Here is a 25,389-nt window from a genome sequence, read left to right as displayed (position 1 = left end):
GAGCAGTCAAACAGGAATATTCAAGACATTATGCAAGTCATACATTTTCAATGGAATCCTCTCTTTCTGCCAAGTCTCTCAGTTGTCTGTCCGTCTCGGCAAATAGTCGCCTCTTTCACACTGCGTTTGCATGCGGGGATCCTGCGCCAATTCTCCGCACCCTCCCCTTTGTGAAAGTTTCAGATGCGGCGAGGGGGGAAATTTCGCTCCGACACTGATCCGCCTCTGGAGGTAGTATCAGGGCTGCATTATTGGTGAGCTGTCCCAGTGTGAACGGATAATCCGGAGGTGCGGAGCGAGGGCGTGTCAGTCTGACTAGTCTGATAACTACACAGGTCCTTCACTCAACTAAATACAGAGAAATGTCCCACAAAGCAACGTTACAGGACCAAACAAAAGTAACGTAGTAACTGTAACTGCCTTTGGCAACTTATATGAGGAAAACAAATACCAAAGCTGTACGTGGAGAAGCGTCTGTCCTCCTGTCCGTCCTCCGCCTGTCATCCCAGCTCTTCCTCACATTTCTGCTAAAAAAACAGCGTCTGTCACCGGCAAAAAACTTTAAATGTTTGTGACGAAAATAAATCGCCGCGACCGTCAGCTCTCCGGACCGAGACTTCAGGGAACTTTCCCCCAGAAAACAGCCTCCGTCCCCGCGAGTGACAGAGTCAGACAGCGTCCTGTTTACTGATGGTGATTATGTATAATTATGTAATTTAGCGCGAAAAACTTAACTCCGTCACTTTCCAGGATGTTCGGTGGGTCAGGAACTCAATCACTACACATTATAACAGCATCCATATGATTATAAACTGTCCGCGGGTTTGGATTAACAGGGGGAACACCTGGGGGAACACCTGGGGGAACACCTGGGGGAACACCGACGTCATCAACATGACGTGTACCGTCACGCCTCTTTAGGAGCCGCAGCGCCGGCTTTCTGTGTGAATTACACACGTGAAGGCGGAGATGCTTCGCTCTGTGTCAATCACCATCAGTGGAGAATTGGCGAACCACCGCTCCGGAGATGATGCGGAGACGCTGTGTAAAAAGGGCTAGTGTCGTCTTCTGCACACATGCAAGCACTGTCTTTGCTCGTTTCCTCCGTGTTGGAGTGAGAGGAGAAAGCACAGCGCCTGTAGGCTGCGTATTTGCACTTTGTTTCTCATTAGCTCAACAAAGAATATGAGTGAGTGTGGAAGGTGCAAAGATGGCAAGGCCAAGGAGGATAAACAGACTTTGACACATATGGAAATTGGGCCAGACTTGACTTGAATGCCATCTTAACAATTCAGATAACCTTACTCTTTACTTATCCTTCATACTGTGAAGTAAACAGCATCTCTGACATCATAATTTGTGGTACAAATGTACAGAGCTGGGGCTCGATGTTTTTTGTGCTTAGATGATGGAATTCTACATTTATTCAGCACCTTTACATGACAGCAGCTCCGAGTTGCGTGACGTGTTAGCTCCTTTTTATCACCTTGAAAGATGAGACTCACAGGTTTTTACAAGCCTTAAAGGTTTGGCTACAACATCAAGTCATTTCAAAGGACTTCTTAAGAAAATAGGTAGGGCCCTTACATGTTTGGTTCTTTTTTTTAAACAATCCCCACAGCCCCACTTCCGCCCCTTGTTAAACCGTTATAAAAACACTTGGATTTGCCACAATTTGTGTGCTAACTTTACATTTGACTTTGTTACTTGTTTATGCTGCTTTTTTATGCAATGAATAGCTTCTTGCAGTACCCTCAAAAGGTTGCCTCTTCGTACAAATGTTTACATTAGAGCAGCTTTTGTGGTGATGTTTAGTGAGCATTCATACGCCACTCCACTCCTTTGTCCCAGCAAGATGAGCACAAACTGAGTCTGGTAGTGAAGCCCACGCTCACACTGTGGGCACTCTCTGTGGGTCGATCTGCTTTGACCTTTTGTGGGCGGTGGTAGAAGCTTTGACTGCAATGTTATGATGTTGTGCAGCTAAAAAGAGAGAAGTCTTTTATTTTTAGCTGCTCAATTTAATATGGGTTGTTGATTAGTTGTCAGACTAACAAGGCAAGTGAGTTGATAGTAGCATGAATTGAAAAGAAAAATAAATGACACAATGTTCAATTGATAGGATGAGTTGACATGATGAATTGGTAGCATGTGATTAGGTAGCAACATTGAAAGTAATTAAAAAGAAACAGCTTGATGGAATTATTTCATAGCTTTTGTTTTACACTCATCAAGGAGATCCATCAAGATATTTTTCCACAGAACAAATTCACATCATCTGGGAAACAAAGAAATGGGATGGCAACCTGTGGATATTAGAAGTTCAGGCAAGATGGGGGTTTCTTTATATGTGCAGGGCTGCTGAACCTGTTTGTTTGATGTTACCCACATAATATATTCTTTTGCCTGTAGGATGCACTCTAGATGGCCCCACTGGGTAAGGCAAGTTTATTTGTATAAGACCTTTTAAAAAAATTAAAGGATATCATTGTTACAAAAAGGCAAAATAGATTACAGTAGGTTCAAATGAATATAAAAAAGAATAAAAGTCTATGAATTTTAAATCACTACAGTCATCCAACAAGCAGTTCTAATGGAGTGTTTTGGCACCTTGGGAGACTTTTGACCTGTTCAGAGGGAACCCTTCGCATTGACTAGTGCATGCTGGGATTGGCTGCAGCTCCCTGACACATGACTCTGAAACAGGTTGAGCAGCAGTTGAAAAAAATGATGGATGCTTTATTGAATTGCATTGTACAGAAAGGTGTTGCCCACAGAGGACACAATACTATCAGTTTAAATGGCACAATTCAACCTTTTGAAAGTGCATTGATCGATCGATCACAAGCTGATTTGACTGGACAGAATGTACAGTCTTAGGTGGCGAGCAGTTTGGTTTTGAAAATAATCGATACAATCTGTAATTTGTCATGCACATTTTCTTTTCACAGTTGAATTGTCACACATACGTTGGTGTCTTGGTATTTTCTTTGAATTGAGGTTAATTCTTACCTCAGGTGTGTTGTGTACATTTTTCACTGAAAACCTTGACCTCACCTTGTGCTTTATGGCTCGAGGACAATTAAGGTGTGGAGGGGAATCAGTGGGCTTAGCTGACTGAACATCTGCTCACATTCAATGCCTAACCATAAAAAAAAAAACCCTTCTTTAGAAAGTACTGTAAATACAGATCTCTTTCTCCTCTCACCATATGTGCCTGTACTTGTTGCAGCTCGGCTGGTTGCTCAGCTTAAGTAATTGATTTATAATTTATGGCAGGTACACCTCCCTTGTTGCCTCACAGTTTTTCCTTGCCCCAAGATACCAATCCAACAGGCTGTGTACTGCAGCACAGATGCAACAGAGCCACAATTTGTTAGGGTAGAGTGGGAACAGTGAAGGTTTATTGAACAACTTTGTAAAGGCAAATCTGGTTTCCTTCTTAATTTGTTATATTTGTTATGGGGGGACTAGATCATACCAAATTGACTGCTAGATATTCTGGGACCACAGAGAGTTTATTGCATTGATTTCCTTTGGCCTGTTTTCAGCTCTGTCTAAAACTTGAGGGGGAGCAGTTGGCAATGAGAAAAATAGTTAGAGAGCAGTTATCGAATTATATTTATCAGTTTAATTCTTTTTTTGCGCTAGAGTTGGATGATGTCCTCCATATTGGCATATAATGATGTCCACAGTGAAACACTGTGATGGATGATAACATTCTTGTTTGGGGGTGGGCGTCAGTGTCGTCGTAAGACGGGAGTAGCGCACGAGCTCACCACTGAAGGTGACATTGTAGCTCTGAAGGCAACCTCCCATTATCTCACCCAGCAAAGAAAACTGTCCTCCTTCACCATCGACATACATCCCTGTGCTGCAAAGGGGTCTTTGTCTACAAACCACATGTCTGTAACATGGCTGCGCTTAGCCTCGGAACAAAGTCAGTCAGCTAAACTGAGGAAACTAAGCTAAGAAAATCTGAATAACAATGGCACAGTTGAGAGATCACAAGTAAGAGCTGCCTCGTGGCATCTCTGAGGGGGACACCATTTTTAACATATGATGTTATAATGATCAAAGTCTGTTTGATGACAGACAATGGCATCACACAAATCCTCTTTTGCAATTACACATATTTAAGTCATTTCAATATTTATAATTTTGTATATGGTTTGGTTACTCCAGCCAGCTGTCGATCACATTGTTAAAAATAGCAACTCATTATGCACCAGCAAGTCAGTCAAAAGCTCATCATCATTCCTAACCATGAAGTCCACAGTGCTAATTTTGCCTCTGTTGATCTGAGTCAGCAAGCTAGGTGCTGTTGTAGCAGGGTCCACCTTTTTTTTTGCCCAGCGATGGCAGCAGTAAGTGATTTAGTGTGTGCACAGTGGATGGTGGCCAACAACCATAACAAGGAGAAAAGGGGCATGCTGCTCGTTTGTGTTATTTAATTAGCAGATTCACTGAGTCAAAGCAGAGATGATGTCTTCTCTATACTCTTGTGTCTCTTTCTCCTCTCCTGTCCTCCTCCACGCATAAAATCTGAATCTAGTTTTTTTAAGGAAGCTGCCCTTGCCCTTTAAGATGTCTTTTGTCAGACCAACATGAAGGGCAGGTTTCATCTATTGTAGGGATGGTTTGGGGCAAACTTAGGATGATGCAGTCTTTTTTTTTTATGAAATAAAATGTAATTTGTTGACTGTGAAAATGTGAGAATTGCAGCTAAACTCTGACCATGCTGGGGTGACTGACTTCTCCGATCAAGGGTATCACTGGTAGTGATATATTCAGTGTTCAGTGTTAGCTGAATGGTCTTGTCTCTTCTTTTAACATATCATCACCTCTCTACTTCCTTTTACCCTAATTTTTCGAAGATGTTGTTTGGAGCAGTTTATCCCCTCCCTCTCCCCCTCTTCTGCGTACCTCCTCATCACCACTCCCTCCTTACATGTACCAGCAGCACTGGAGGGAGTGCAATAAAAAAAAGAGAGCAAGCAGAAAAGCAGGCAACAGCTGTAGCTCAGCTCTTAATGATCCTGCAGAACTGGAGCGCACATCTCTGAATTCTGTTGAACACTGAGCATTTGACTTGACTACTTGTTCTCAGTTACTGGTTTTCTTTGTCACCATTTCCTACTGTCACATACTCATAAGTGTTCAATCTGACCTTCCTTACATTAGTCTTTTTGCTGTTGAGGAGAGTCACAACTATAACAACTACAACATGTTCTTTTTTCCCTCAGACACCATTTTACCTCCCCTCTTCTTCTTTTAATTAATAAGCTATGTGTGAAAATACTGTGTAGTAAGCATGGGACCCTCACCACCTCTGCCGCCCACCCCTAAACCCCACCTTTCCCTCAGGAAGTGTTTACACACACACTTGCTCCACAGCGACTCTGCACAATAACACTTTTCCAAGGACACAGTGTACACTGGAACGCACACACTGTACTGTACACATTTACAAGGCTCCCACACACTGGCAGCAGAGGCATTTAGGTTTAACCCACAGTTCTGTGTGCACATACTTTCTAGATAAAGCTCAACTATATAGTACGATTATTTGAGTTGCACCTAATAACAGCTGAGTTCCTGCTAAAAAAACCTTTAGTAGGTTTCATTCATTCATTTATTTATCAATTTTTTTAACATTTTATTTCCGTTTTGAAAATGCAGTGTTATTGTAATTGCAAATTGTGTTAAGCAAATAAAAAGGTTTTGAAAAAAAAAAAATACTAAAGAAACCTTGGAAGCTTGCTCACGAATGAAATCACCACTGCTTTTTTTTAATTTTAGGACTACACTGTGGGCGCTGAGTGAAAGGAAATAAATTAAGTAAATTAGTTATTTATTGTCTGCTCTAGCTTTTGAATACAAATATAGTGTTGGTCCAAATTATGTGAAACTGCATAGTTTTGATTGAAAAATGTTAAAAATGTTCTTGAGGGAGCAAACCTGAGGTTTGGGGGAAAATTGGTTTGACTGAAGTGAACACTTGAAGGTCATGAATAACCATCCTTGTACCAACTAGGACTCTGTTTGGTTGCGTCTTACAGCAGTAATTAGTGTGAGGGCATTTTTTAACGGTGGTGGGTTGGACAAGAGTCAAAGCTCCCATCTACCACCAAAGAAACCCAGGGTTCATTTCCCGGTAGCAAAACCACTGGCTTGGTTGTATGGTCAACGCACAAAATTGGCCGTGTTCACAGGTTGGAAGCCAGAAGAGTGTTTATAATGTTTGTTGCTGCACAAGTGATTCCTACTGGTTGTACGGGTCTGGAGAGTGAAGGGTGGAACTTGAGGGGTTTGAGTAAACCTCTGTAAAACTGCAACATGTGTCACAGGGGTAGCACAGCATTAACAGTGACGAGGTCTGCATGGCAGAGGGAATTGAACATTCAAGTTTGTCAGAAAATGGGAAAAGGTCCCCAGAATGGATATGAATTCAAAACAGATTGTTAAATATTTTTGTTTAAACATAAACACCATACTGTCTTGTACTTTGCAAGTCATCATAACGGCAAGTTGACTCTACCCCATCAACAAATACCTTTATCTCACATTGAGTTAAGTTTTGCTTCTTCTTTCCCACTTGTCAGATGTCCAGGGACTTGTGGAGCAGCCATATGTTTTCATATGACAACAATTGATTCAAAGTAAATATATGACCATCTATGGATAACTGTAAGTGGAGAAATTAGGCTAATGTTTGTGTGCACTATATCACAATGATTGAATGTTATCAGACAGAACAGTGTGACTGCATACCTTCCAACAAATCTGTTTTGAACGTACTTGGACATTAATATATATTGTCACTGGACTTAGCAATCGGCATATCCTCATCTAACCAGCTTTAGTGCATTTATATGTGTGTGCATTAGGGCTGCACAAAAAATCGTTAAAAAATCGCGATCTCGATTCACACATACACGTGATCTTATTTCTACACATAGCGATTCTGAAGCATTTTATATCTCGAGCTGAATCACAAACAAATGCTGCTATTTTCCTCGCGGATTTTTCGAAGCGCCCCCAAACGCAGCACTGCCGCTGCCTCCGCCCACAACCTGTGGTAAAGCGTCTTTACAACACGGGATTCAGTGGCGGAAGCCCGCCTGCAGTTCAGTGTTTGGAAGGAGTGAGTGAGAAGCCGTTTTTAGACAGGGCAGCAAGCCGCCAATCTGCCCGTCTTTTGGGCAGCTAGGTCCGCGGTTTTAGACAGAGAGCGGCAAATAGAGAGTCTGTTTAGGTCCGCCTATTTGCCGCCTCAGAGGGTACACTCATTTCCGCCTCGCCTGCTAGATCAGCGACTGGACAGCCGCTGAGATCAGGAGATGCTAGCGTCTCCTGGATCTCTAGCTGTATGGTTGTGTTAGCTTGTTGTTGTAGCCACAATCTAGGAACGGTCGCTACTTTCAAAGTAAAAGCCCCCCGCTAAGAACCCAGTTCTAAACTACAATGTAAGGCTCTTATTTTGAAGACAAATTTGTTGTCAACTGTTCCCAGCCCAACTTTGGGCTTCATGTCACGTCACATGTTTACTCGATGAATATTACGCCTCCGTTTTAGAAAGCCGATCAAAGCAGCTATCACATATCACCTAGCCAAAGATAAGGCCCCAATAAACACTGTACAACATGAGGGATTAAAGGATTCCCTCTCATCTTGGAGACAATTTTTTTTTTTCTTTTGTAAAAATAATTTCTCATCCAATGATTGAACTTGAACAGAACAAAAAAAAAAAAAACATTGCTATGCTACAATGTTTTTTTACTCATCAGTGCAATAAACATTTTGTGAAAAAATTGTGCCAGAGAATCGTGATCTCAATTTTAAGCAAATAAATCGTGATTCACATTTTTTCCAGAATCGTGCAGCCCTAGTGTGCATGTACATTCAGTATGCACCAGATGCACTAGCCCTCTCTCCATTTGAGTGGCTGTCTGGGATGGGTCTGAAAATGAGTGAAAGATGCGTTGTGGCCACTTTCATTGTATTCATGTGGCACTCACTGACTTGCTCTTTAATTTAGTGTCACACACACATACACACACCATTACTTCAAACTCACCACAGTCTCTTGTAGTATTTTAAGCCATGGTCTGGAATTTGTACCTTTCATTGAGATGGTGAATCACACAGTTGTTCAGACATGCATGGCTGCCCATGTAGATTTTTAAACGTCATCTTTGTCCTGCCAGCAGGATGATCATTCTGACCTTTGCCTGTGCAATTATAGACTTCCAAACTACATGTTGCTGGTACTCCTACTGAGGTCAATAATGAAATAATAATTATTTTTTAAATTTTAGTAATGCTGGTTAGTCCAGTACCCTGTAAAGATGGCAGGGAGATGAACTTGAGTTAAACTGATGAGGGACACTGGCAGAGACGATGGGGAGAAAAGATGGAGGCAACTAGAAAGTGAAGCAGACAAATTCTCACCTTGGTGAAAATGCTGACTGCAGCACACAGGCAGATTTGCACACAGACACACACACAGACCAGTCTCATGTGTTATATAGTATAGTAGGCACAGGTTCTGACTGTATCAGCATTCACTACATACTGTAAATGTATTTATCTGTCTGTACACAACCTACACACAGTCTAAAATCAGTCAAAAGCTGGTAGAATGCATCTCACATTTTTTGTCTTTATCCAATTTTATGTCCTGATCTTTCTGAATTCCTGCACCCGTCTGCAATTTATTTGATTTCTTTTTTTCTTAGTTTCTGTCATTATTTTCATTTCTTTGCCCAAGTGCCTCACTTCATCTCTCTGCAGAATCTCTCAGCCAGAACAGTGCGTTTGTATGTTTCCCAGTCATCTGACTGGAGTTAGCCCCCGCAACAGTCTGGGAAGGCAGCAGCGGCTGATCCACACACTCACCAAGAACAATACGTCCTTTTTGCTGACTTAAGTAGGGGAGCCCTTAAAGGGGTTACAGTTTCTGATCCTCTCTGTCAAGAGAGTACTCCCCAAGGCAGATGCACCAGCAGGTCACAGTCCTAGATTTCATCATGTTGGTTATTTGCACAAGTTTTTAAGGGATATCTTTGGCTGATATGTAAGATCGGTACAGGGAAGATCTATTTGAGATGCTTCGCTTACTTTACAAATGGTGCTTGTCGGAAAAATCACATTTGAACTTCAGTGTTGATGGAATTTAGGCTGTTTAGATACTGTCACAATCCTCCTTACTCACTCACTCACCATCAACAGAAAACTGTCACACAGAGTTTAATAGGATTACTATATTCTTCTGCATGTACTCTGTGCAGCTGTATGTAGAAATTAAATACAAATATGATAAACAATGTGAAATCAGAGTCAAAACATCAGACAATATTAAAGAATGTGTGGAAACAAACATGATTGGGAGGTATTTGATGTATTTTTCGTGTGTGTGGGGATGCTATGTACCTCACATTTGGCAGATTGTGACAACAGCTAGTAGGAAGATGTGCTCAAAAGAAACAAGGCAACAAAAGCAATCTTAACCTTTCTTGTTTTCTGTATTTTGCAGCTCAAAATGTGACGGTGGAGGAGATCCTCTCTTCCTACAAACAGGCCTGTCAGAAACTCAACTGTAAACCCATTCCCAAAGTGCTCAAACAGATACAGGTGAGTTTCAGCTCAACACAAACGCAGATCAATAGATGAATCACACAGACACTGATGCACAGTGCTCTAACACTGACAACATACATTATCAGTTTATTAGATACACCTAGCTAAGAGCAATGCAGTCTGACACAACAAGGAGGTATTTCAGTGACTTTATCTACTAGGGGTGGGAATCTCTTGGCACCTCACAATTCGATTCGATTCCGAATTCAGAGGTCAACGATTCAATTCTAAATCGATTCTCGATGCAGCAAGTTTTTTATGTACATTTCCATGCACGATTTAAAAAAAATAAATTAAATCTGAGTTTGCTAATCACTTCCTACTTTTTTCTCACTGTGTGACTACTTGGCACTTTCAAAGCAAAGTATTTGTAATGATCCATACTTAATTTACTTCCAATATATTTAATTAATAAAACAAATAAAAGAAATGTGGGAAGTCAACTGGAAGGTTACATTTGCTAGCAAACATCCAGCTTTGCAAAGAACCAAAAGGAAAAGAAAAGTGTTCCTGTAGCAGCATACATCTAGTACATTAATACAGCTGCAGCTGGTCGACGGTCGATACAGATGTTTGTATCACAGGTTAATCTGGACATCGCACACTTTCCCACAGCTGACTGACCTCACGCTGAGTTCGGGCTGGATTTCAACATACTGTGCGGGCTGTTTGACAGTGTACAGATTTCACATCGACTTGGATTCAGCTCAATAATGATGTATGCGGCTGGGAACGATGGCTTTAAGTAGCCATTTGAATGCACGGCGGAATGACAGAAATACCCGATAGTTAGTTACAGGTGTCGCAAATTAACCTGGACGCTGCACACTCAACGCCACAGCTAACAGCTATCAGCTAACAGCCAACAGCGGTCTCCACGCTGATCTCTAGCCGCTCGGTGTGAACAAATGCCTCAGACGTTCCCCCCATGAGTTGTTTGTGAATACAGACATTCACGACACATCCCATGTTTTTTGTTGTGCGCACGCCGTCAACTGTCCGGGCGCTGCACTTCCGCACTTCTGAGTTCCGCCTCTTGCATTCCGTCAACATTACGTTGTTAATTAACATGTAGAAAATCGATTTTTGACATTTGTGAATCGATTCAGAATCATCCATCGGACACAGAATCGCGATTCATCTAAGAATCGATTATTTTTTCCACCCCTATTATCTACCATCATTGAAATAAATTGGTGTCAGTGTAACATAATATAATTCAACAGCACCAGATACTGCACCCTCTAATATAACAATACAACAGTTGAAGAAAAAAAAAAGCGGACCACTATAACCTTCGTGAGGGTTGTGAATTAACACAGTGCTCTTTTGTTAGACTGCATTAGGTGTAACTACTCTTGCATTGCTTCGGCTGTTGTGTAACTTGATTTGCCTGCTGTTGGGAAAGAAAAATATCCTTTTCACCCAACGAGGAAGTGGTTAAATGCTGGAAACAATGTTGGAGAAAAGGTAATGAATGAGGAGGGCTGTTTCTACTTGAAATTATGTTATTTGCCACCTCTAGTGGAACGTCATAATCCCCTCTTAAATCCCTTGGCAGAGTAGAAAGCCATCACAACCTTGGCTTGCCGAGCTCCTGCTTTTTACTCCTTTTTCAATCCAATTTGATGTGGCCAATTCACCAGTACTGCAGTCCTTGTCACTACAAACATAGCTTTCATGAAGCCACCAACGCCTGCTTTTTAATGGTAAAAGCTGCGACAGCATAGTGTAATGTGCTCGAAAGTACATAATGCACATAAGTAGAGACGTACTGGCGTGGTGCTTATTTGTCATGACTAGTTTTCTGCCCTTTGAGTGGAAAGCTAGACTGTGCATTCATTCGTGGTCATCAGGATGGCAACCAGGAAGTACAATGTGCGATGTCCCGGCACGCAGAGCCACCATACATTTTACTTTACATACATGCAAAACACTGAGTAAAGTTGATCACATGGAGCAGGCAGCAGGTGCATGCAGTGCAAGTTCAGAACTGCAGGGGTACATACGACGACATGCGTACATCTCAATTATATAAAACATCTATACTAACAGAAACAAGTCCAGTTGTGGCAATACTGTGCTGTGTAGCAGGACAAGCTGGCTAGGAAGTCTTGGTAACCCCACCCAAAAGTTCTTTGTAATTGTGCAGGTTCCTGTTCATGAGGTTAAACAAAATTTAGCTCCAAGAATTACATCCGAAACCTTTTCTTCTGGTGATGAAAAACACTTCAAACGCCTGTAAATGTGGTTTTAGGGCACGACGTGATGCAGAAGGGCCTGACTCTGAACCAGCACTATGATAGCATCCTGTAGAGGCGGGCCTTTTTCCTCTTTCAGCAAGGGTGGTTGTTACTCCCAACAGGCAGATGAGCCTTTCGTGTCTTTTTTTTTTTTGTCTTTCATGCAGTCTCTTGCAGGTTAGCCAGCACAGTCATGTGTCCCATAATCCCTCTGCATAAACAGTTCCTCAAATCCAGGGGGGAGCCTCAGAGCTGTTTTTATATTTCTGATGCTCTCGTGCCTTTTATACATGAATTGATGCACATGCTTGATCTGTACTGCAATTGTTATTTTGATAACATAAATGTATCCTCATGTGGGAGTTGTTTCCACTGCATGTGGATATATCCCCTCAGTTGTTTCAGGCAAACAAAAATAAATAAAACAAAATAAGCCTTTTATTTAACTTTTTCTTTGAAAAAGACCTTATTTGACATGAAAATTATTCTCTTTTGAAAAGTAACAGACTCAGACACCTTTTTAGCCCATTGTACAACCACCTACTAAAAGATAAGAATTTTTCAGTAATTGCATAGCCCTACAAACTGCCTTACAAACTGATGTCAGAGATGTCATGAGCTAGTAGCTCATGTTTGTGCCACTGTAAAATTAATGTGACACATCAGATAAACATCGTCCACTGCCTCTGGTTGATGTCCTCCTATTTGTCATTCGGCCAAAAGCAGTCAACAAGGTGAATATCAGCCGATACGGATGTTGTGGTAGTAAATGGGTGTGTCGCTAGTTTAATGAATTTGTGTCAAAGAAATAACAGATAGTGACCTCGAGCTCCCAAGTTGCTAAAGACAACTATTCCCCCTTAGCATTTCCAAGTGATATCTTTGTTGTTGTTGCAAAGACAAATTAATCAATTTTCTGCACAAATAGCAGCAACACGGGACAAAACGTGAGTTTGTTTAATCATATCGTCTATAATAGAAATGGATCACCCGTTAATCTTCCTTTTTTCCGGTTGACTGTGTGTCTGGTGGTAGACAAGAATGTATAATGATAGTGAGGTTTATAGGGAACCAATGTAAATGCTGATGGTTTATATATTCTATATCCTCTACATTGTGCAATCAACATTTACTTCATAATGATACATTGGAGCAGAAAATGTGTCTTTTGCCAGTTAAAATGAATAAATGCCCTAGCCATTACTAGAAGTATTATGCTGATGTTATATGACTGATACTGTGTGTCTGCAAACAAATGGGAGCCTGTCTCTCTGTTTCTATTTATTTGGAACATCCCATAACTAAACTGACTCCCCTCCAGTGAGGCTGATGAAGGAGTTGGTGTTGTTAACCTTTGCAGCAGGGACACATTAGCACTTTCTCCTGTTTGTTCTGTCGCTGCAGCACACACTCATAAACCCTTAACTGGGCCTCTCCGCTGGAGCTTTGCACATTTGTACCTGCAGGTGTGTTTCCATGTGTGAGTGATGATGTTGAGTCCCAGATGGGAACACATGTGTGATACGAGAGACTCTGCAAAGAAATCCCCACACGCCTAGTCAGCTGAGAGAAAAGAAGCTGGGCTGACATCTCAGCTACTTGTGGAAATGCACGTCTCTGTGCTGAGCTTGCTGCTGTGTGCTTCATTTAGACCTGCAGTCTTGGTACATTTCCACTGGGAGATTTCTGGTCATCACAGAGATGTCTCACCTTTTTCCCTCCATCATATTCTGCTTTTTGTCTTACCCTCATGTATGCGATGTCTGGCTGATCTCCATCCCCCTCTACCTCTGTAGTCTTTTGGTCCACAACCGCCCCCTCTCATTTCTGCTTAGTCATCCTTGCAGTAACCAGCCACATAAACAGGCCAGTCAGACCAAATGGCTGATCAGTGAAAGGGGGGTTTGCGAGAGGAGCTCAACCGTTGACTGTTTTTTCCTCCTTCCCTCTAAATGCTTCCTTTTATTAAGTTCAACTGCACTGTACACGTGGCAGCTTGCCAGGGGCCCTACAGGTTATGTACATTTCTGCCCAGTTGTTTGTGTCTGTGTGTTTATAAAGGTCACTATTTAGCAGCTACATGTTGAATGCCCCCTGTACAGTAACTCCCACCTGATGCTTAAGACATGGACACTTGGTATCCTTGTGTCACATTTGTGCTGCTGCGATCCCCTCAGGGACAAGTGGTTCCCTATTATGCAATGTCTCACAAGCAGCCATGGTTCACATTTCACTCAGCAGATTATGCAGAAACTTACTCTTTCTGGACTGGTTTGGTATATCTGGAATAAAGATGCCATTTATCTGATGGAGATAGAAAAGAATGGACACTCATAAGGCAAACACAACTTAACACTATCAGTCAAGTCATCAAATAAGAAAGAACACTGGTTCTTTGCCTGGCCACTAGCGGTGCTTTATTGGTTAACATTAGCAACCCGTGCTCCTATCCTGCCAGTCTGCACTGATATTAGAGGAATGGAACAAAGTGCAGCCACTTCACGGCTGGACTTGAGTTAAATTTCAGGCATCATATGACATCAGATTCGGAGAATATAACATTGAAATACTTCAAAATGCGTAACTGTCTACTACAAATCAGCTATAATAATGTAACATTAGCCAGCTAGCTAGTTAGCTTGCGAGACATCAGCAGACAAGTAGTGATTGTTTTATGCTTTATGTAAAGAAAAGGACCTTGATGCATTAAAACATCAGAGCTCTCATAACCCTCGGTTTGAAGTGTGCCTCTAAAAAACCCTCATTTTAGGGCCATGTAGTCTTAACATTGTGCTCTACCCCTCTATCCCTACAAGCATCGGGACACCCTAACCCCCTAGATGTGAACACACAAAATGGAGGGGATAGGCTAAGTGGAAGAGGCAATACGTTTATTGGGAAGGGGCCTTACTTGTTTAATGCCATTTAAGCACAGACATATTTTCATTTTTATTGAGGATGCAACAGCCTCTTGTTCCTTGTAGCTCCACCTGTCCATTTTGATTAGAAACAAAGACATCATATTTCCTCTTAGACTTCAGGCTGATAAGGCATACAGGCAACAGAGGTACAGCACGTTGAATCACAGAATTAACGAACAAGATCAGAAAGGGAATCAGCAGCTTGATGTAGTCCACCCACAACACATAGACACATGCACACTCACACCCATACAAGCACTCGTGCAGAGGCACATTGTGCGTCATGCACTATTTTTGGGTTCTACCAGCTCTGCCAGAGAGGTATTCACACTGATAAAGTCATTCCCACTGACAGGTGCCAATGTTAATTGTAGGTGGTGATTGTCTTGCTGTTAAATTGCTCAAAATGTGTCTGCTTGTGTTTACATAGTCAACACCATCTGGATGCTGAAGAACAGCCAAACATACTGAGAAAATACTGTGGAGATTTTTCTCATTATGCTTCCTAAAGTGAATGTTTAATCGGTTTCACGAATGAATTACCTGTATACTGACTGCAGTGAGTTATTCAGTGTCATGGTGTTTCCTGCTGTTTGTATTATGACTATACAGCTTTTTACATGTGGCACATTTGTCAGGTAATATCACCATGTTTTGGGGAACCTGTTGAGTCATGCAGGAACCCTCAGTGCAACTAAACCATCATCAGTATGTTCAGACACACATGCATAAGTGATGGCAGTATGGCACGAGGGCAGAGGTTATGGAGTTCATGTTGAATGGGCCAGGCTGTCAACTAGAGAGAGGGATTTGCTGGTACATAGTTTCAAGGGCAGCGCTCTATGTTTTTGTGTTTGAGTGGGTGGTTGGGTGGTTGGGTGTTTTACCAGGGCAGGAGGTTAAATATCTGTCCACCTGTTAATCTGTGATGCTGCTGCCGTGTTGGACTGCAATACAGTATAGATTGGTTTAGCGGTGAGCCGATCCACCTTTGTTCAGTCCCAGTTCTATTCCATATTTGAATTTGGATATCTGCCAATACTGATACCAATACAACAGCTCTTTCTTTCAGGAATATTGTAATTATTATCTTCATTATTATTGTTGATATTATGTGTAAGGTTACATGAGCCTGCAGTAAACCATGAAGCATAACTTCCTATTGAAGGTGCAAAAGATATACAAAAAAATGGATTAAATTGAAATGTCATCCAAAATAGGCTATCACAATTTCATATTTTCAGTGCAAGACTATCGCTGCAAAATGACTTTTTATTTATGTATATATATGTAAAATTATAAACAAATAATGCCACCATGTTTGACGTTGTTTGCAGCATGTTTTGTCATATTCTTCTTAAAATCTGTACAAAAAGAACAATTACACTCAATGAATAGTGAAAACCAAATGAACTGATAAACAAAAGATCAGCCATCTGATTATTTGCACAATAATATCACATTTATATTAACAAAAAAACACTATTAACTCCATATATCATTGATTTTTATATCATAGCTATTCTCTGTATCGGTATATCGTGAAGTCTTACACTGCTTCTTTTTCTCTCTCTAGGAACTGAAAGACCTGACACAGCGAAATGAATGCTTAGATCTAAAAGGTAAGAATAACGTTATATAGTCAAAACTATAAATTCAACCTATTTGAATCAACAGATGCCAGACTGGGTGATTCATTTTACAAATGGTTCAACTTTATTTCATGCAACAACATATGATGTGCTGCTTGACGATGTGGTTGTATGTCTTCAGGTGAGAAGCTGGACTACAAAGCATGTGAGTCTCTGGAAGAGGTTTTGAAAAGGGTCCAGTTCAAAGTGATAGACCTGGAGCAGACAAACCTGGATGAAGATGTAAGAAGATCCTTTTAAAATGTATCTCTATCTCATTCCATTCATTCCTCTCAGTGCAGCACACATATTTCCAGCTTTCACCCTTAATGCCCATCTCTTTCTCACCCTCTTCTACTGTGTGCCTTCAGTCACACTCTGATCCTCGTCCTCACTCTTACTGCACTGGTGGGATGTGGAGTGTTTATCATGGGTTTTCTGATTACTCCAGATGTCTACTTGTGTAAACACTATTAGGGACATTTTGGCTGTAGACATGCACAGACCAAGACTGTGCTGCAGTGTGGAGCAGAGGGGACACAGGCACTGACCACTTCCTGTCACGCAGAGCTCTAAATACACTGACCGGCAGTGTATCAGGCACAACCACAAGCTCCACAGAGTCACACAGGATATGTTTCTTTAGGGTAGGAAGGGCCACTTTAATTACAGCTTTTTTAAAAATGTGATTCCTGTCTGGCAAGTTCAATCTTTAACTGCAAAATTTATTTAGGCCTCAGTCTCCTGCTGTTTTTCAGCACACTTGCAGGTAGCTTTTAAACTTTTCTCATAAAAGTGAGTTTGATTAGAGGCATCCGGTCGAGTTTTGGAGCACCATAAACACTAACGAATAATTTCTTTAAGAGATGTCTCTATGTTGTTTATGTCAAAAGGATGCACACTTAGTGCACACTAAAACATAGTTTTATGTTGGTCTTCTGGTTTGTAGTGGTAGCGTTCCAGAAAATGTGCAGCAATTCACGAACAAAGGTCGAAGGGGACCTCTAACAAGTAAACACTGATGTGAACAAATATTTGTTGTGGAAGGACAGCTTTCCACCCATTTGTTAGGTCTCAAAGATGCACACAGAGAAAAACAGTGAAGGTAAACATAAAAACTCAACAGGTTAACTTTAACATAGATGGATGTCAAGAAAGGATTTTTCAAACAGAGTAAACCTACATTAACTCCATAAAACTGAGGAAGCCCTGAGACTCAATTACCAATAACTACCAAATGTGGTCATTTGGGTTTTTTTAGCAGGCAATAACCATGTCTCACTGGAAAGCATTGTTATACAAAATTAGGAATTAGATAAGTGGCCCCGGCCCTTCCTGTGTAGCGTGTGCATCTTCTTCTTGTGTTTGCCATTTTTTTTCACTCGGGGTTTCTTCCACTTTCTAAGTAATTATAATCTAATCGAAAATTAACTGATGTTAATGCTGTAAACACATCTGGAGATGGTTAGTTTATTCAGTCTGTACTTGGTGGCTACATTCTTGAGAAAAAAGTCCCCCTAGTGTCACCTAACTCTGCCTCTTATTGCAGGTTTAGTTAAGCCACCAGTAGTCTTTCCTCTCGAAAAGTGATTTAGACATGAATAATGTGCGCCCTTGTCTTTTCCTTAGTGGACCTGGAATATCTCCAATCGCTCCAGCTAATTGATTTACATATTGACAGATAAGATCACACTGTTGGGACACTGGAGTCAACAAGGATGCATTTTAATACCAGGTGTAAATGCAAACACCCATAGATCGGATGTCATTAGCCAGATAAAATATCTAGATGCATCTCAAATGTCACTTCCAGGTGTAAATTGGGGAAGAAGGTGTGTTATGGGCGGGCGTTCTGTGTTTGTTTTTGCAAGATTATTACAGGGTGTAAATCCAGTCTAACAAGATGGCATGAGCAAAAACATCCCTGCAGTGCATTGAGGGGAACTGTAAGATTTTGCTCTCAAGTCAAACAGATTTTATTTCCATTGCATTCAGAAATTTTACTGCACAAACTGGTGGCAATGGCAACTCTGGTTGAGTTTCATACTACAACAATGGATCATATGTCAGGTGGTTGACAAAAATGAGCAGAGGTAAAGATCACAATGTTTCACATCCATTAATATGACGGAATTTACATGCATGAACTGTCCACTGAAATCACAAATAGTGCTGAGAAACACAAAACCTAAAAGAGCAAGAGCAGTTTCATCCACTAACAGTATTGTGTATGTATCCTTTTTTGACAGATTTTTGCTGTAGAAAACACACAACTTGGACACACACACACACACACACACACACACACACACCGGAGCTTCATATAATCCAAACAAATGCAGAGTGACGTGCGCTCTCTCCTCACAGAACACGTAACACTGCCCCGGAAATGTGAATGAAGTAACTGAATGAGTCAGTGATTGAGTCTCCAGCAAGCAGCATCTTAGTCTGAGACAAGTGTGTCGCCTTGGGCTCAGATGAAATAAGACGCTGAAAGGGGAAAATACCGTGGATGTGATGACAGAGGAGGGTGAGAAGGGAGGAAGGTGGGATAGAAAATGGATTGAAAGGGGATGTGAGAAGATCTTTTGAAGTGTGAAGTGTGATACAGTAGACAGCTTGATTTGGCAGAGCTTTGTATCTGCAGTAGTGGTGTCTTGTTGGGAATGATTTGGGTGGATGAAAGGAGAAAAAATAGTTTGGGAGAGATGGGAGCACAGGGAGGAGCAGGCATGGGGAGCACTAACACAGCCTGGCTTTTATTGGGCTGGATGTGACTCATCTTCCTCCACCCTGTAGATAAACACACTTGTGTATACTTAGTAATGTCTCCCAGTATGCACACACACACAAAGGGGAAAAGGTTACGAGACGCTATGCAACAGCCTGTCGGATTTTGTTACTTCTCATCAGCCTCAAGAAGAAGAAACTCATACACTCCTACTTCCATTTTAATCTCATCCTGCAGCTGGCTGCACAGGAGCCAAAAATCATTACTGACTGTTTATTTCTGTGTTGTTTTAGTTTGCTTTTAATTGTTGCAGAGATAAAGACACCAGAGACGCAATGACCCAGCAGCTATTTTTTTGTTAAAATATGCTAAAAATATGTTACGTAACGGAAGCAAATGGAAAAATGCAGAGAAGCAAAACAACCAGCTTTCCACCTCCACTCTGGAGTCATCAACACCTTTTTATAGTCAGTATATCAGTGATGGACGAAAGAGATGCACCAATGCAGCACCACCAAAACTGAAAGGAGATGAAAACACCCTGATCACATGAGTGTACTTTGGCCTTGTGCTGCATCACCTGACTTTTCACTTGAGTTCTGTGTCTGCCCCTTCAGGCCCAAAGATCTTAACGCCCTGCTGATTTTACATATTTTTTAGCCTATTGAATAACGTTCTTCACATTTTCTCATGAATATAGCTGGAATTACTCATGATGTAACTGATGACTTGTCCAACCAATGCAGGAATTAACGTCTAAAATAAACTTTATTCAGTCTTGTTTCTAGAACAAAGTACCTTTTTCACAAGTTCTGTAGTCAGTGGCCTTGACAGGTGTGTCTCTACCCCATTTACCTGAGGCCTTCGTGGAAACTGAGCAGGTCTCCTATCCTGAGGGAATGTTACCATGGCAACTACAGCTGCTCCTGTCTGTATCTTGTGACATCGCTTTCAGAGTTTTTCACACTGTGACCAACTGTGAGATTTGCTTTAAAACTATTGGATTTTATCTGAAATGCCATAAAGGTTAATATCTTTCTTCTCTTCACTCTCTGCTCCTCAGGGTGCATCAGCTCTGTTTGACATGATCGAGTACTACGAGTCAGCCACGCATCTTAACATTTCCTTCAACAAGCACATTGGCACACGAGGATGGCAGGCCGCTGCTCATATGATGAGAAAGGTAAAAGCTCCACACACCTCCCAGACTCAAACCAACAGCCAACTGCCTTCATCCAACCACTCTTGTTGCCCCTCGTCTGACCCGTTCGGCAGACAAGATGCATTGAACACACCGCTTCGACGTGCTGCCAACCCCACAGTAGGGTGTACATTCTGCGCTTGCGCAAGATGCAATAAGCTTCCTTAACAGCAGGTGGCGCTAGTCTCGTGCAAGTACTCTAAAACATGAAAACAGTAAATGACGGAATGGAGTGCATTGAAAAACAAAGCGCACACAGTATTCCGCCCCTTCCACACACCGCGCTGATTCGCTAGCACACAACCAATCAAAGAATCCAATGGCTCCGACGGGCGAAGGCCAGCCATCTCAGACTTTGCATGTTGAATCGGAGCAGATGTTGCCCTTGCGGTTCCAACACTTTCCAAAGCAGCTGAACACACCGAACAGATTTGTTCCCGAACTTTGGCCCGGTGTATTTCAGGCTTAAGAGATCGTCTTCTCCTACACTGGATAACATCCAGAAAACATCATGACAGTTTGGGAATATGTATATTATTATGTATTGATCAACAAAACACACCAATTCAAGGAATTATTTGAAATAAACTCAGTGAGAGCAATTTTGTGTTTCATAAAGGGTCCCAGAATGTTAAAAGACAAATTATTTCATATTCATAAATTTATCAAACCTCATCACTGTAAGCTTAGACATAAAATATCCAAATTAATACACCTAAATACACAAAAACAGTGAATTATTAATAACATGAATAAGAGAAAATGGTACAATTTAGAATTTACTACCATTCACTTTGTATAACATTCATTATACGAAGGGGGAACGAAAACATACAGTACATACAAACAGTGTTGGGAAGATTACTGTGGAAATGTAATTGGTTACAATTACAAGTTACCCTGTTGAAAATGTAATAGTAGTGTAACTATTTCAATTACTTTCTCAAAGTAATGTAACTAATGACATTTGATTACATTTTGATTACTTTTCTTAATTTTGAATTTTCACATTTTAAGACCTATAGTGTGATAAACCTTTCAGTTCAAAGGTTGAACCATATATTATGAGTCTGACCTTCGGCCTGTACTGAAGGAGGCTCACTTCCTCACTAAATGGAGCGACAACAGGCTGATTTCGGCCAAGAGGAGCAGATTGTTTTAATGGAGAGAGTATGAGCGATACAAAAAGCCTGATCACAGCCTGAAGCAACAGTGTTGCTGCAAATATGACAAGAGGAGGCTGATTTTAATTTCTGACAGCTCTACATTGAGCTGCTTTTAAATATGAAGCTTTAGAGCAACAACAACTGTTGTTTTAAACTGTGTTTTAGATTGTTTTCATATATTTCACTGATCACAATTATAAAATGCCAGTGTGTGTTTTATTGAAAGCGAGGCTGGTGTGCGTATGAAAATAGGTTACAGTGCGTTTTTTAGGTGCTGAAGCTACAAGCAAATCTCATGTTGTCTCTGTACAAAGACCTTTTTAAATGTGAGAAAACAGAGTAGACATACTCAAGATTTACTGCGTTTGGGCAACACATAACAGGCAAAACTATTAATTTATTCATGGCCACATTAAGTTAAATTATCTGTCCTGCTGCGAGGGCACGACTTCTTTCAGTGGTGACTGACTGTATATAAAGTAAACAGGCTATAGTCTAATAAATGACCTCCTGACGCGAGTCGGATCAACAGCTGAGCAGCGTATCCCCTCAGCTGAACATCTGTAGAGACGCTCAGAGAGAAAGTAACCAGCAGCGGATCAGCGCGATCTCTCCCTCCGTACAAATGTTCTGATCCAGCTCCACTCGACTTTCAAAGTAAAGGTGAAGCCAGCTGTAAATGAGCTAAATAGTGAAACAGCGGCGCTTTTATAGCCGATTTTATGATTAAACTCTGAACAGAACCTGGTCGGGACCAGGTTATGAGCTAAGCATAAGTTACCATGGTGATCTAGCCGGGTTAACAGAGAGCCACCTTTGTATACAGGGAAGCCTGGCTTCTGTCTGTATGAAGTGTTTTCTGTGTTTCCAGCACAGGAACATCATGTGCGCCGCCGACACTGTTGCTGCTGTGTCTGACTGCCGCCGTACGGTTTGTCGGTGGAGTCGAATGGCACATGACCAGAGAGAGCCAATCACAAGCGTCAGTTTTGGAAGGAGGATATTGATATGAAAAAAACTAAAAACAAACATTAATCCAGGAGGGGCGAAAAACTATTTCATAAATCCGAGCTTTTGCGGTGATTTTTCAAATGTAACTTAAGTTGTAATCATTGAAATTTCCAAAAGCAACTGTAATTTAATTACATATTTTCTCCCAGTAATGTAACGGATTACAATTACGTACATTTTGTAATTAAATTACGTAATGTCGTTACATGTAATTCGTTACTCCCCAACACTGCATACAAAACATACAAAAAAAAAAACAGAAACAAGTACAAAGACAGTCTAGTGCAATGGGAGATGTGCTGTCTTATATTTAAAGATGAGCCTTGTTTTATTTAATAGTAATGCATATTATTAATATTAAAGAGATTTCAGGTTGAATTCTGACAGATTAAGCAGGATGATGGCAATGAAATATTGTTTGGCTGAACAATAAAATTACTATCTTTTAAGATGATTAACATGGAGTGATGGACTACACTGGAGTGTTAGTTGTTTCAGTGAGAAAATTCTTCAGCCTCAAGACTAAACTTTGTGCAGTATTTCATGAAATGTGTTTTGTTTGGCCAGTAAAAAATATGTTTGGTCTCAAAAACTACTGACTTAAAGTCAAATCTTCTCCTCTACCTCGTGCCCAGGGGAGAAGTTCGATCTTTCCTCTGTTTTTATGTCTCTGGCTGAGCTTGTGTCGTGCAGTGCTGCTGGTTTCTGTCAGCACTCAGACATAAGGGTCTGTTCTTTCCCTCGCTTGCTCTTCCAAAGTCTTGCCTGTGCCCTTTGTGCTTCACTTTGAAGTCAGTCACCACCGATTACCATTACAAAATAGGTCGCCAGGCAAACACACCAACATCACCTTTCAGGCAATATTTGTGAGAAAGTACAAGGATACAAACAGCTGCTGGTCAGTTTGAACAGTTTTTTTCAATCAAACAAACCATGTGAAGGAACTGTTGATTGTGTCAGAGAAAAAGGGATAATAAAACCACTCCTTCAAAAACTCATTTCATACAGTCATGTCTGTATTCTTCTGTAATGTTTTAAACTTAAAGGTGAATGAAGAAGTGTGAGACGTTAATGCAAAAAACATAATAAAAGCAAATGTGGTAACTTCAAAACTAATGAAAAAGTAATTAATTTCATTTACATACTAGGCTCCTAGTGCGTGGAGTTTCCTTCCTGGCAGTAAACCACTATGATCTGTTTGTCAAGCAACAAATTACTGTGCAGTATTATTTATAACATAGTGATCTATTTATTTGTTTTCTGAGATGTGGTTCATTACTTTCTCTCCTAGAGGGAAAAACAACAGTTTTTTAATCACACAATAACTATGTTTACAGAGATGTATGAGCACCACAGTCATACTGTTATCACAACTACGCGTGTGTAAGAAGCTCATTTTTCATCAGATCAGTGTACGTACCAGAAGGCATTCCCCTCTTTACAAGTGTCTGATGATTAACGAAGAGCTGCCTGGCAACATCACACATATACACATACACATACCAGATTGTTTATTGTTTATGTAAATGTCAATATTGTCAATTAAACATTGCTGTAGCTCATTTCAGTAAAACCCCATAGGTGTTAATATACTGTTGCTGTGGACGGGTGTGTTTCGTTGAATGTCTGAGGTGAGGTCTTGGATTGAGCCAATGAAAAGTGCGTCTATGTGGGCGACAGCGTCCACTCACATCTACTACCTTTGAGGATAATGTTTTATGTGTAGAGTCTGATGAAGCTCTCAATTGTCATTAGTTTACTACAGCAGCTTTAATCATAATATGTGTGGTGTTTTAGAGGTAATCTACTTGCATACTAAGAAAAAGACAAAAAAAGACTTTATGTAACTGTCTGTTTCTTAATGGGTTTTTTTTATATATATATTGTACGGTGTTCCTCAAGTGCCCGGAGAGGCGCCTTTTAAATAAAATGTATTATTATTATTATTATTATTAGTATTATTATCATTATTATTAGTCCTCAAGACAAGCTAGCTGTATTTATTCTTTATATTTTCCTGCACAACGACAGTTTTCATCACTACATTATTTCACAAGTATTATGGTTTCTTTTTTTAAAGTTTGTGCACTTCTATCCAAGCATTCCATATTAATTGTATCCTGTTGGTGTTTCCCCCTCAGACGAGCTCTCTGCAGTACCTTGATGCACGTAACACTCCCTTGCTGGACCACTCGGCTCCCTTTGTAGCTCGAGCGCTAAGGATCAGTGGCAGCCTGGCAGTCCTCCACCTGGAGAACGCTGGCTTGTCTGGCAGGCCACTCATGTTACTGGGTAAGATGGGCAAAGCACCAAAGGGGTTGATGGGAGAGGATGTATAAGAGGAAGAGGAGGAGTTTCTCTTTCCAGCCCTGCCTACATTATCAAATAATTCTCAATTTTAGTCTTCTATTCCTGACCCTCAACCCACCTTCTTCTTCCTTTATCTATTAAAGCCACAGCTCTGAAGATGAATATGAACCTGCGGGAGTTGTACCTGGCAGACAACAAACTCAATGGCCTCCAAGACTCAGCCCAACTTGGGAACTTGCTAAAGTTCAACTACAACATTCAGATCCTGGACCTGCGCAACAACCACATCCTTGACTCTGGTGCAGTAGTTGTTTTAAACACAATTTGGGTTTATTTAAATTCAAATTTTGTCCTACAAATCTTTTCCAGACATAAGAAAGTATGTTCATTTTGTATAGACACCAATAAATGTCACATTATCATGATTTTGATCATTTTTTTGTGAAAATGTAAAAACTCACTTACCGTGAATCGTATCGTGATCGCAATATCTGTTGAAAATAATAGGATATGCTTTAATTGACCATATCATG

At 40.9% G+C, this 25,389-nt stretch overlaps 1 protein-coding gene across 2 annotated transcripts in view; it reads left to right on the top strand.

The window, feature by feature from the left end:
• The window catches only part of ppp1r37 (protein phosphatase 1, regulatory subunit 37), a 52,578-nt gene that overhangs the window by 14,980 nt on the left and 12,209 nt on the right, over positions 1-25,389 (top strand). For both annotated transcript variants that reach the window (XM_030443930.1, XM_030443940.1), the window contains exons 2-7: positions 9,539-9,636; positions 16,383-16,428; positions 16,580-16,680; positions 20,232-20,351; positions 24,688-24,838; positions 25,000-25,155. In XM_030443930.1, the coding sequence (XP_030299790.1) occupies positions 9,539-9,636; positions 16,383-16,428; positions 16,580-16,680; positions 20,232-20,351; positions 24,688-24,838; positions 25,000-25,155 (672 nt within the window). The remainder of the gene's footprint in view (positions 1-9,538; positions 9,637-16,382; positions 16,429-16,579; positions 16,681-20,231; positions 20,352-24,687; positions 24,839-24,999; positions 25,156-25,389) is intronic.

This window comes from Sparus aurata, chromosome 2, assembly GCF_900880675.1.
Source record: "Sparus aurata chromosome 2, fSpaAur1.1, whole genome shotgun sequence".
Taxonomy (NCBI): domain Eukaryota; kingdom Metazoa; phylum Chordata; class Actinopteri; order Spariformes; family Sparidae; genus Sparus; species Sparus aurata.
Note: the sequence above shows the minus strand (reverse complement) of the source record. Positions and strands in the feature narration are given on the sequence as shown.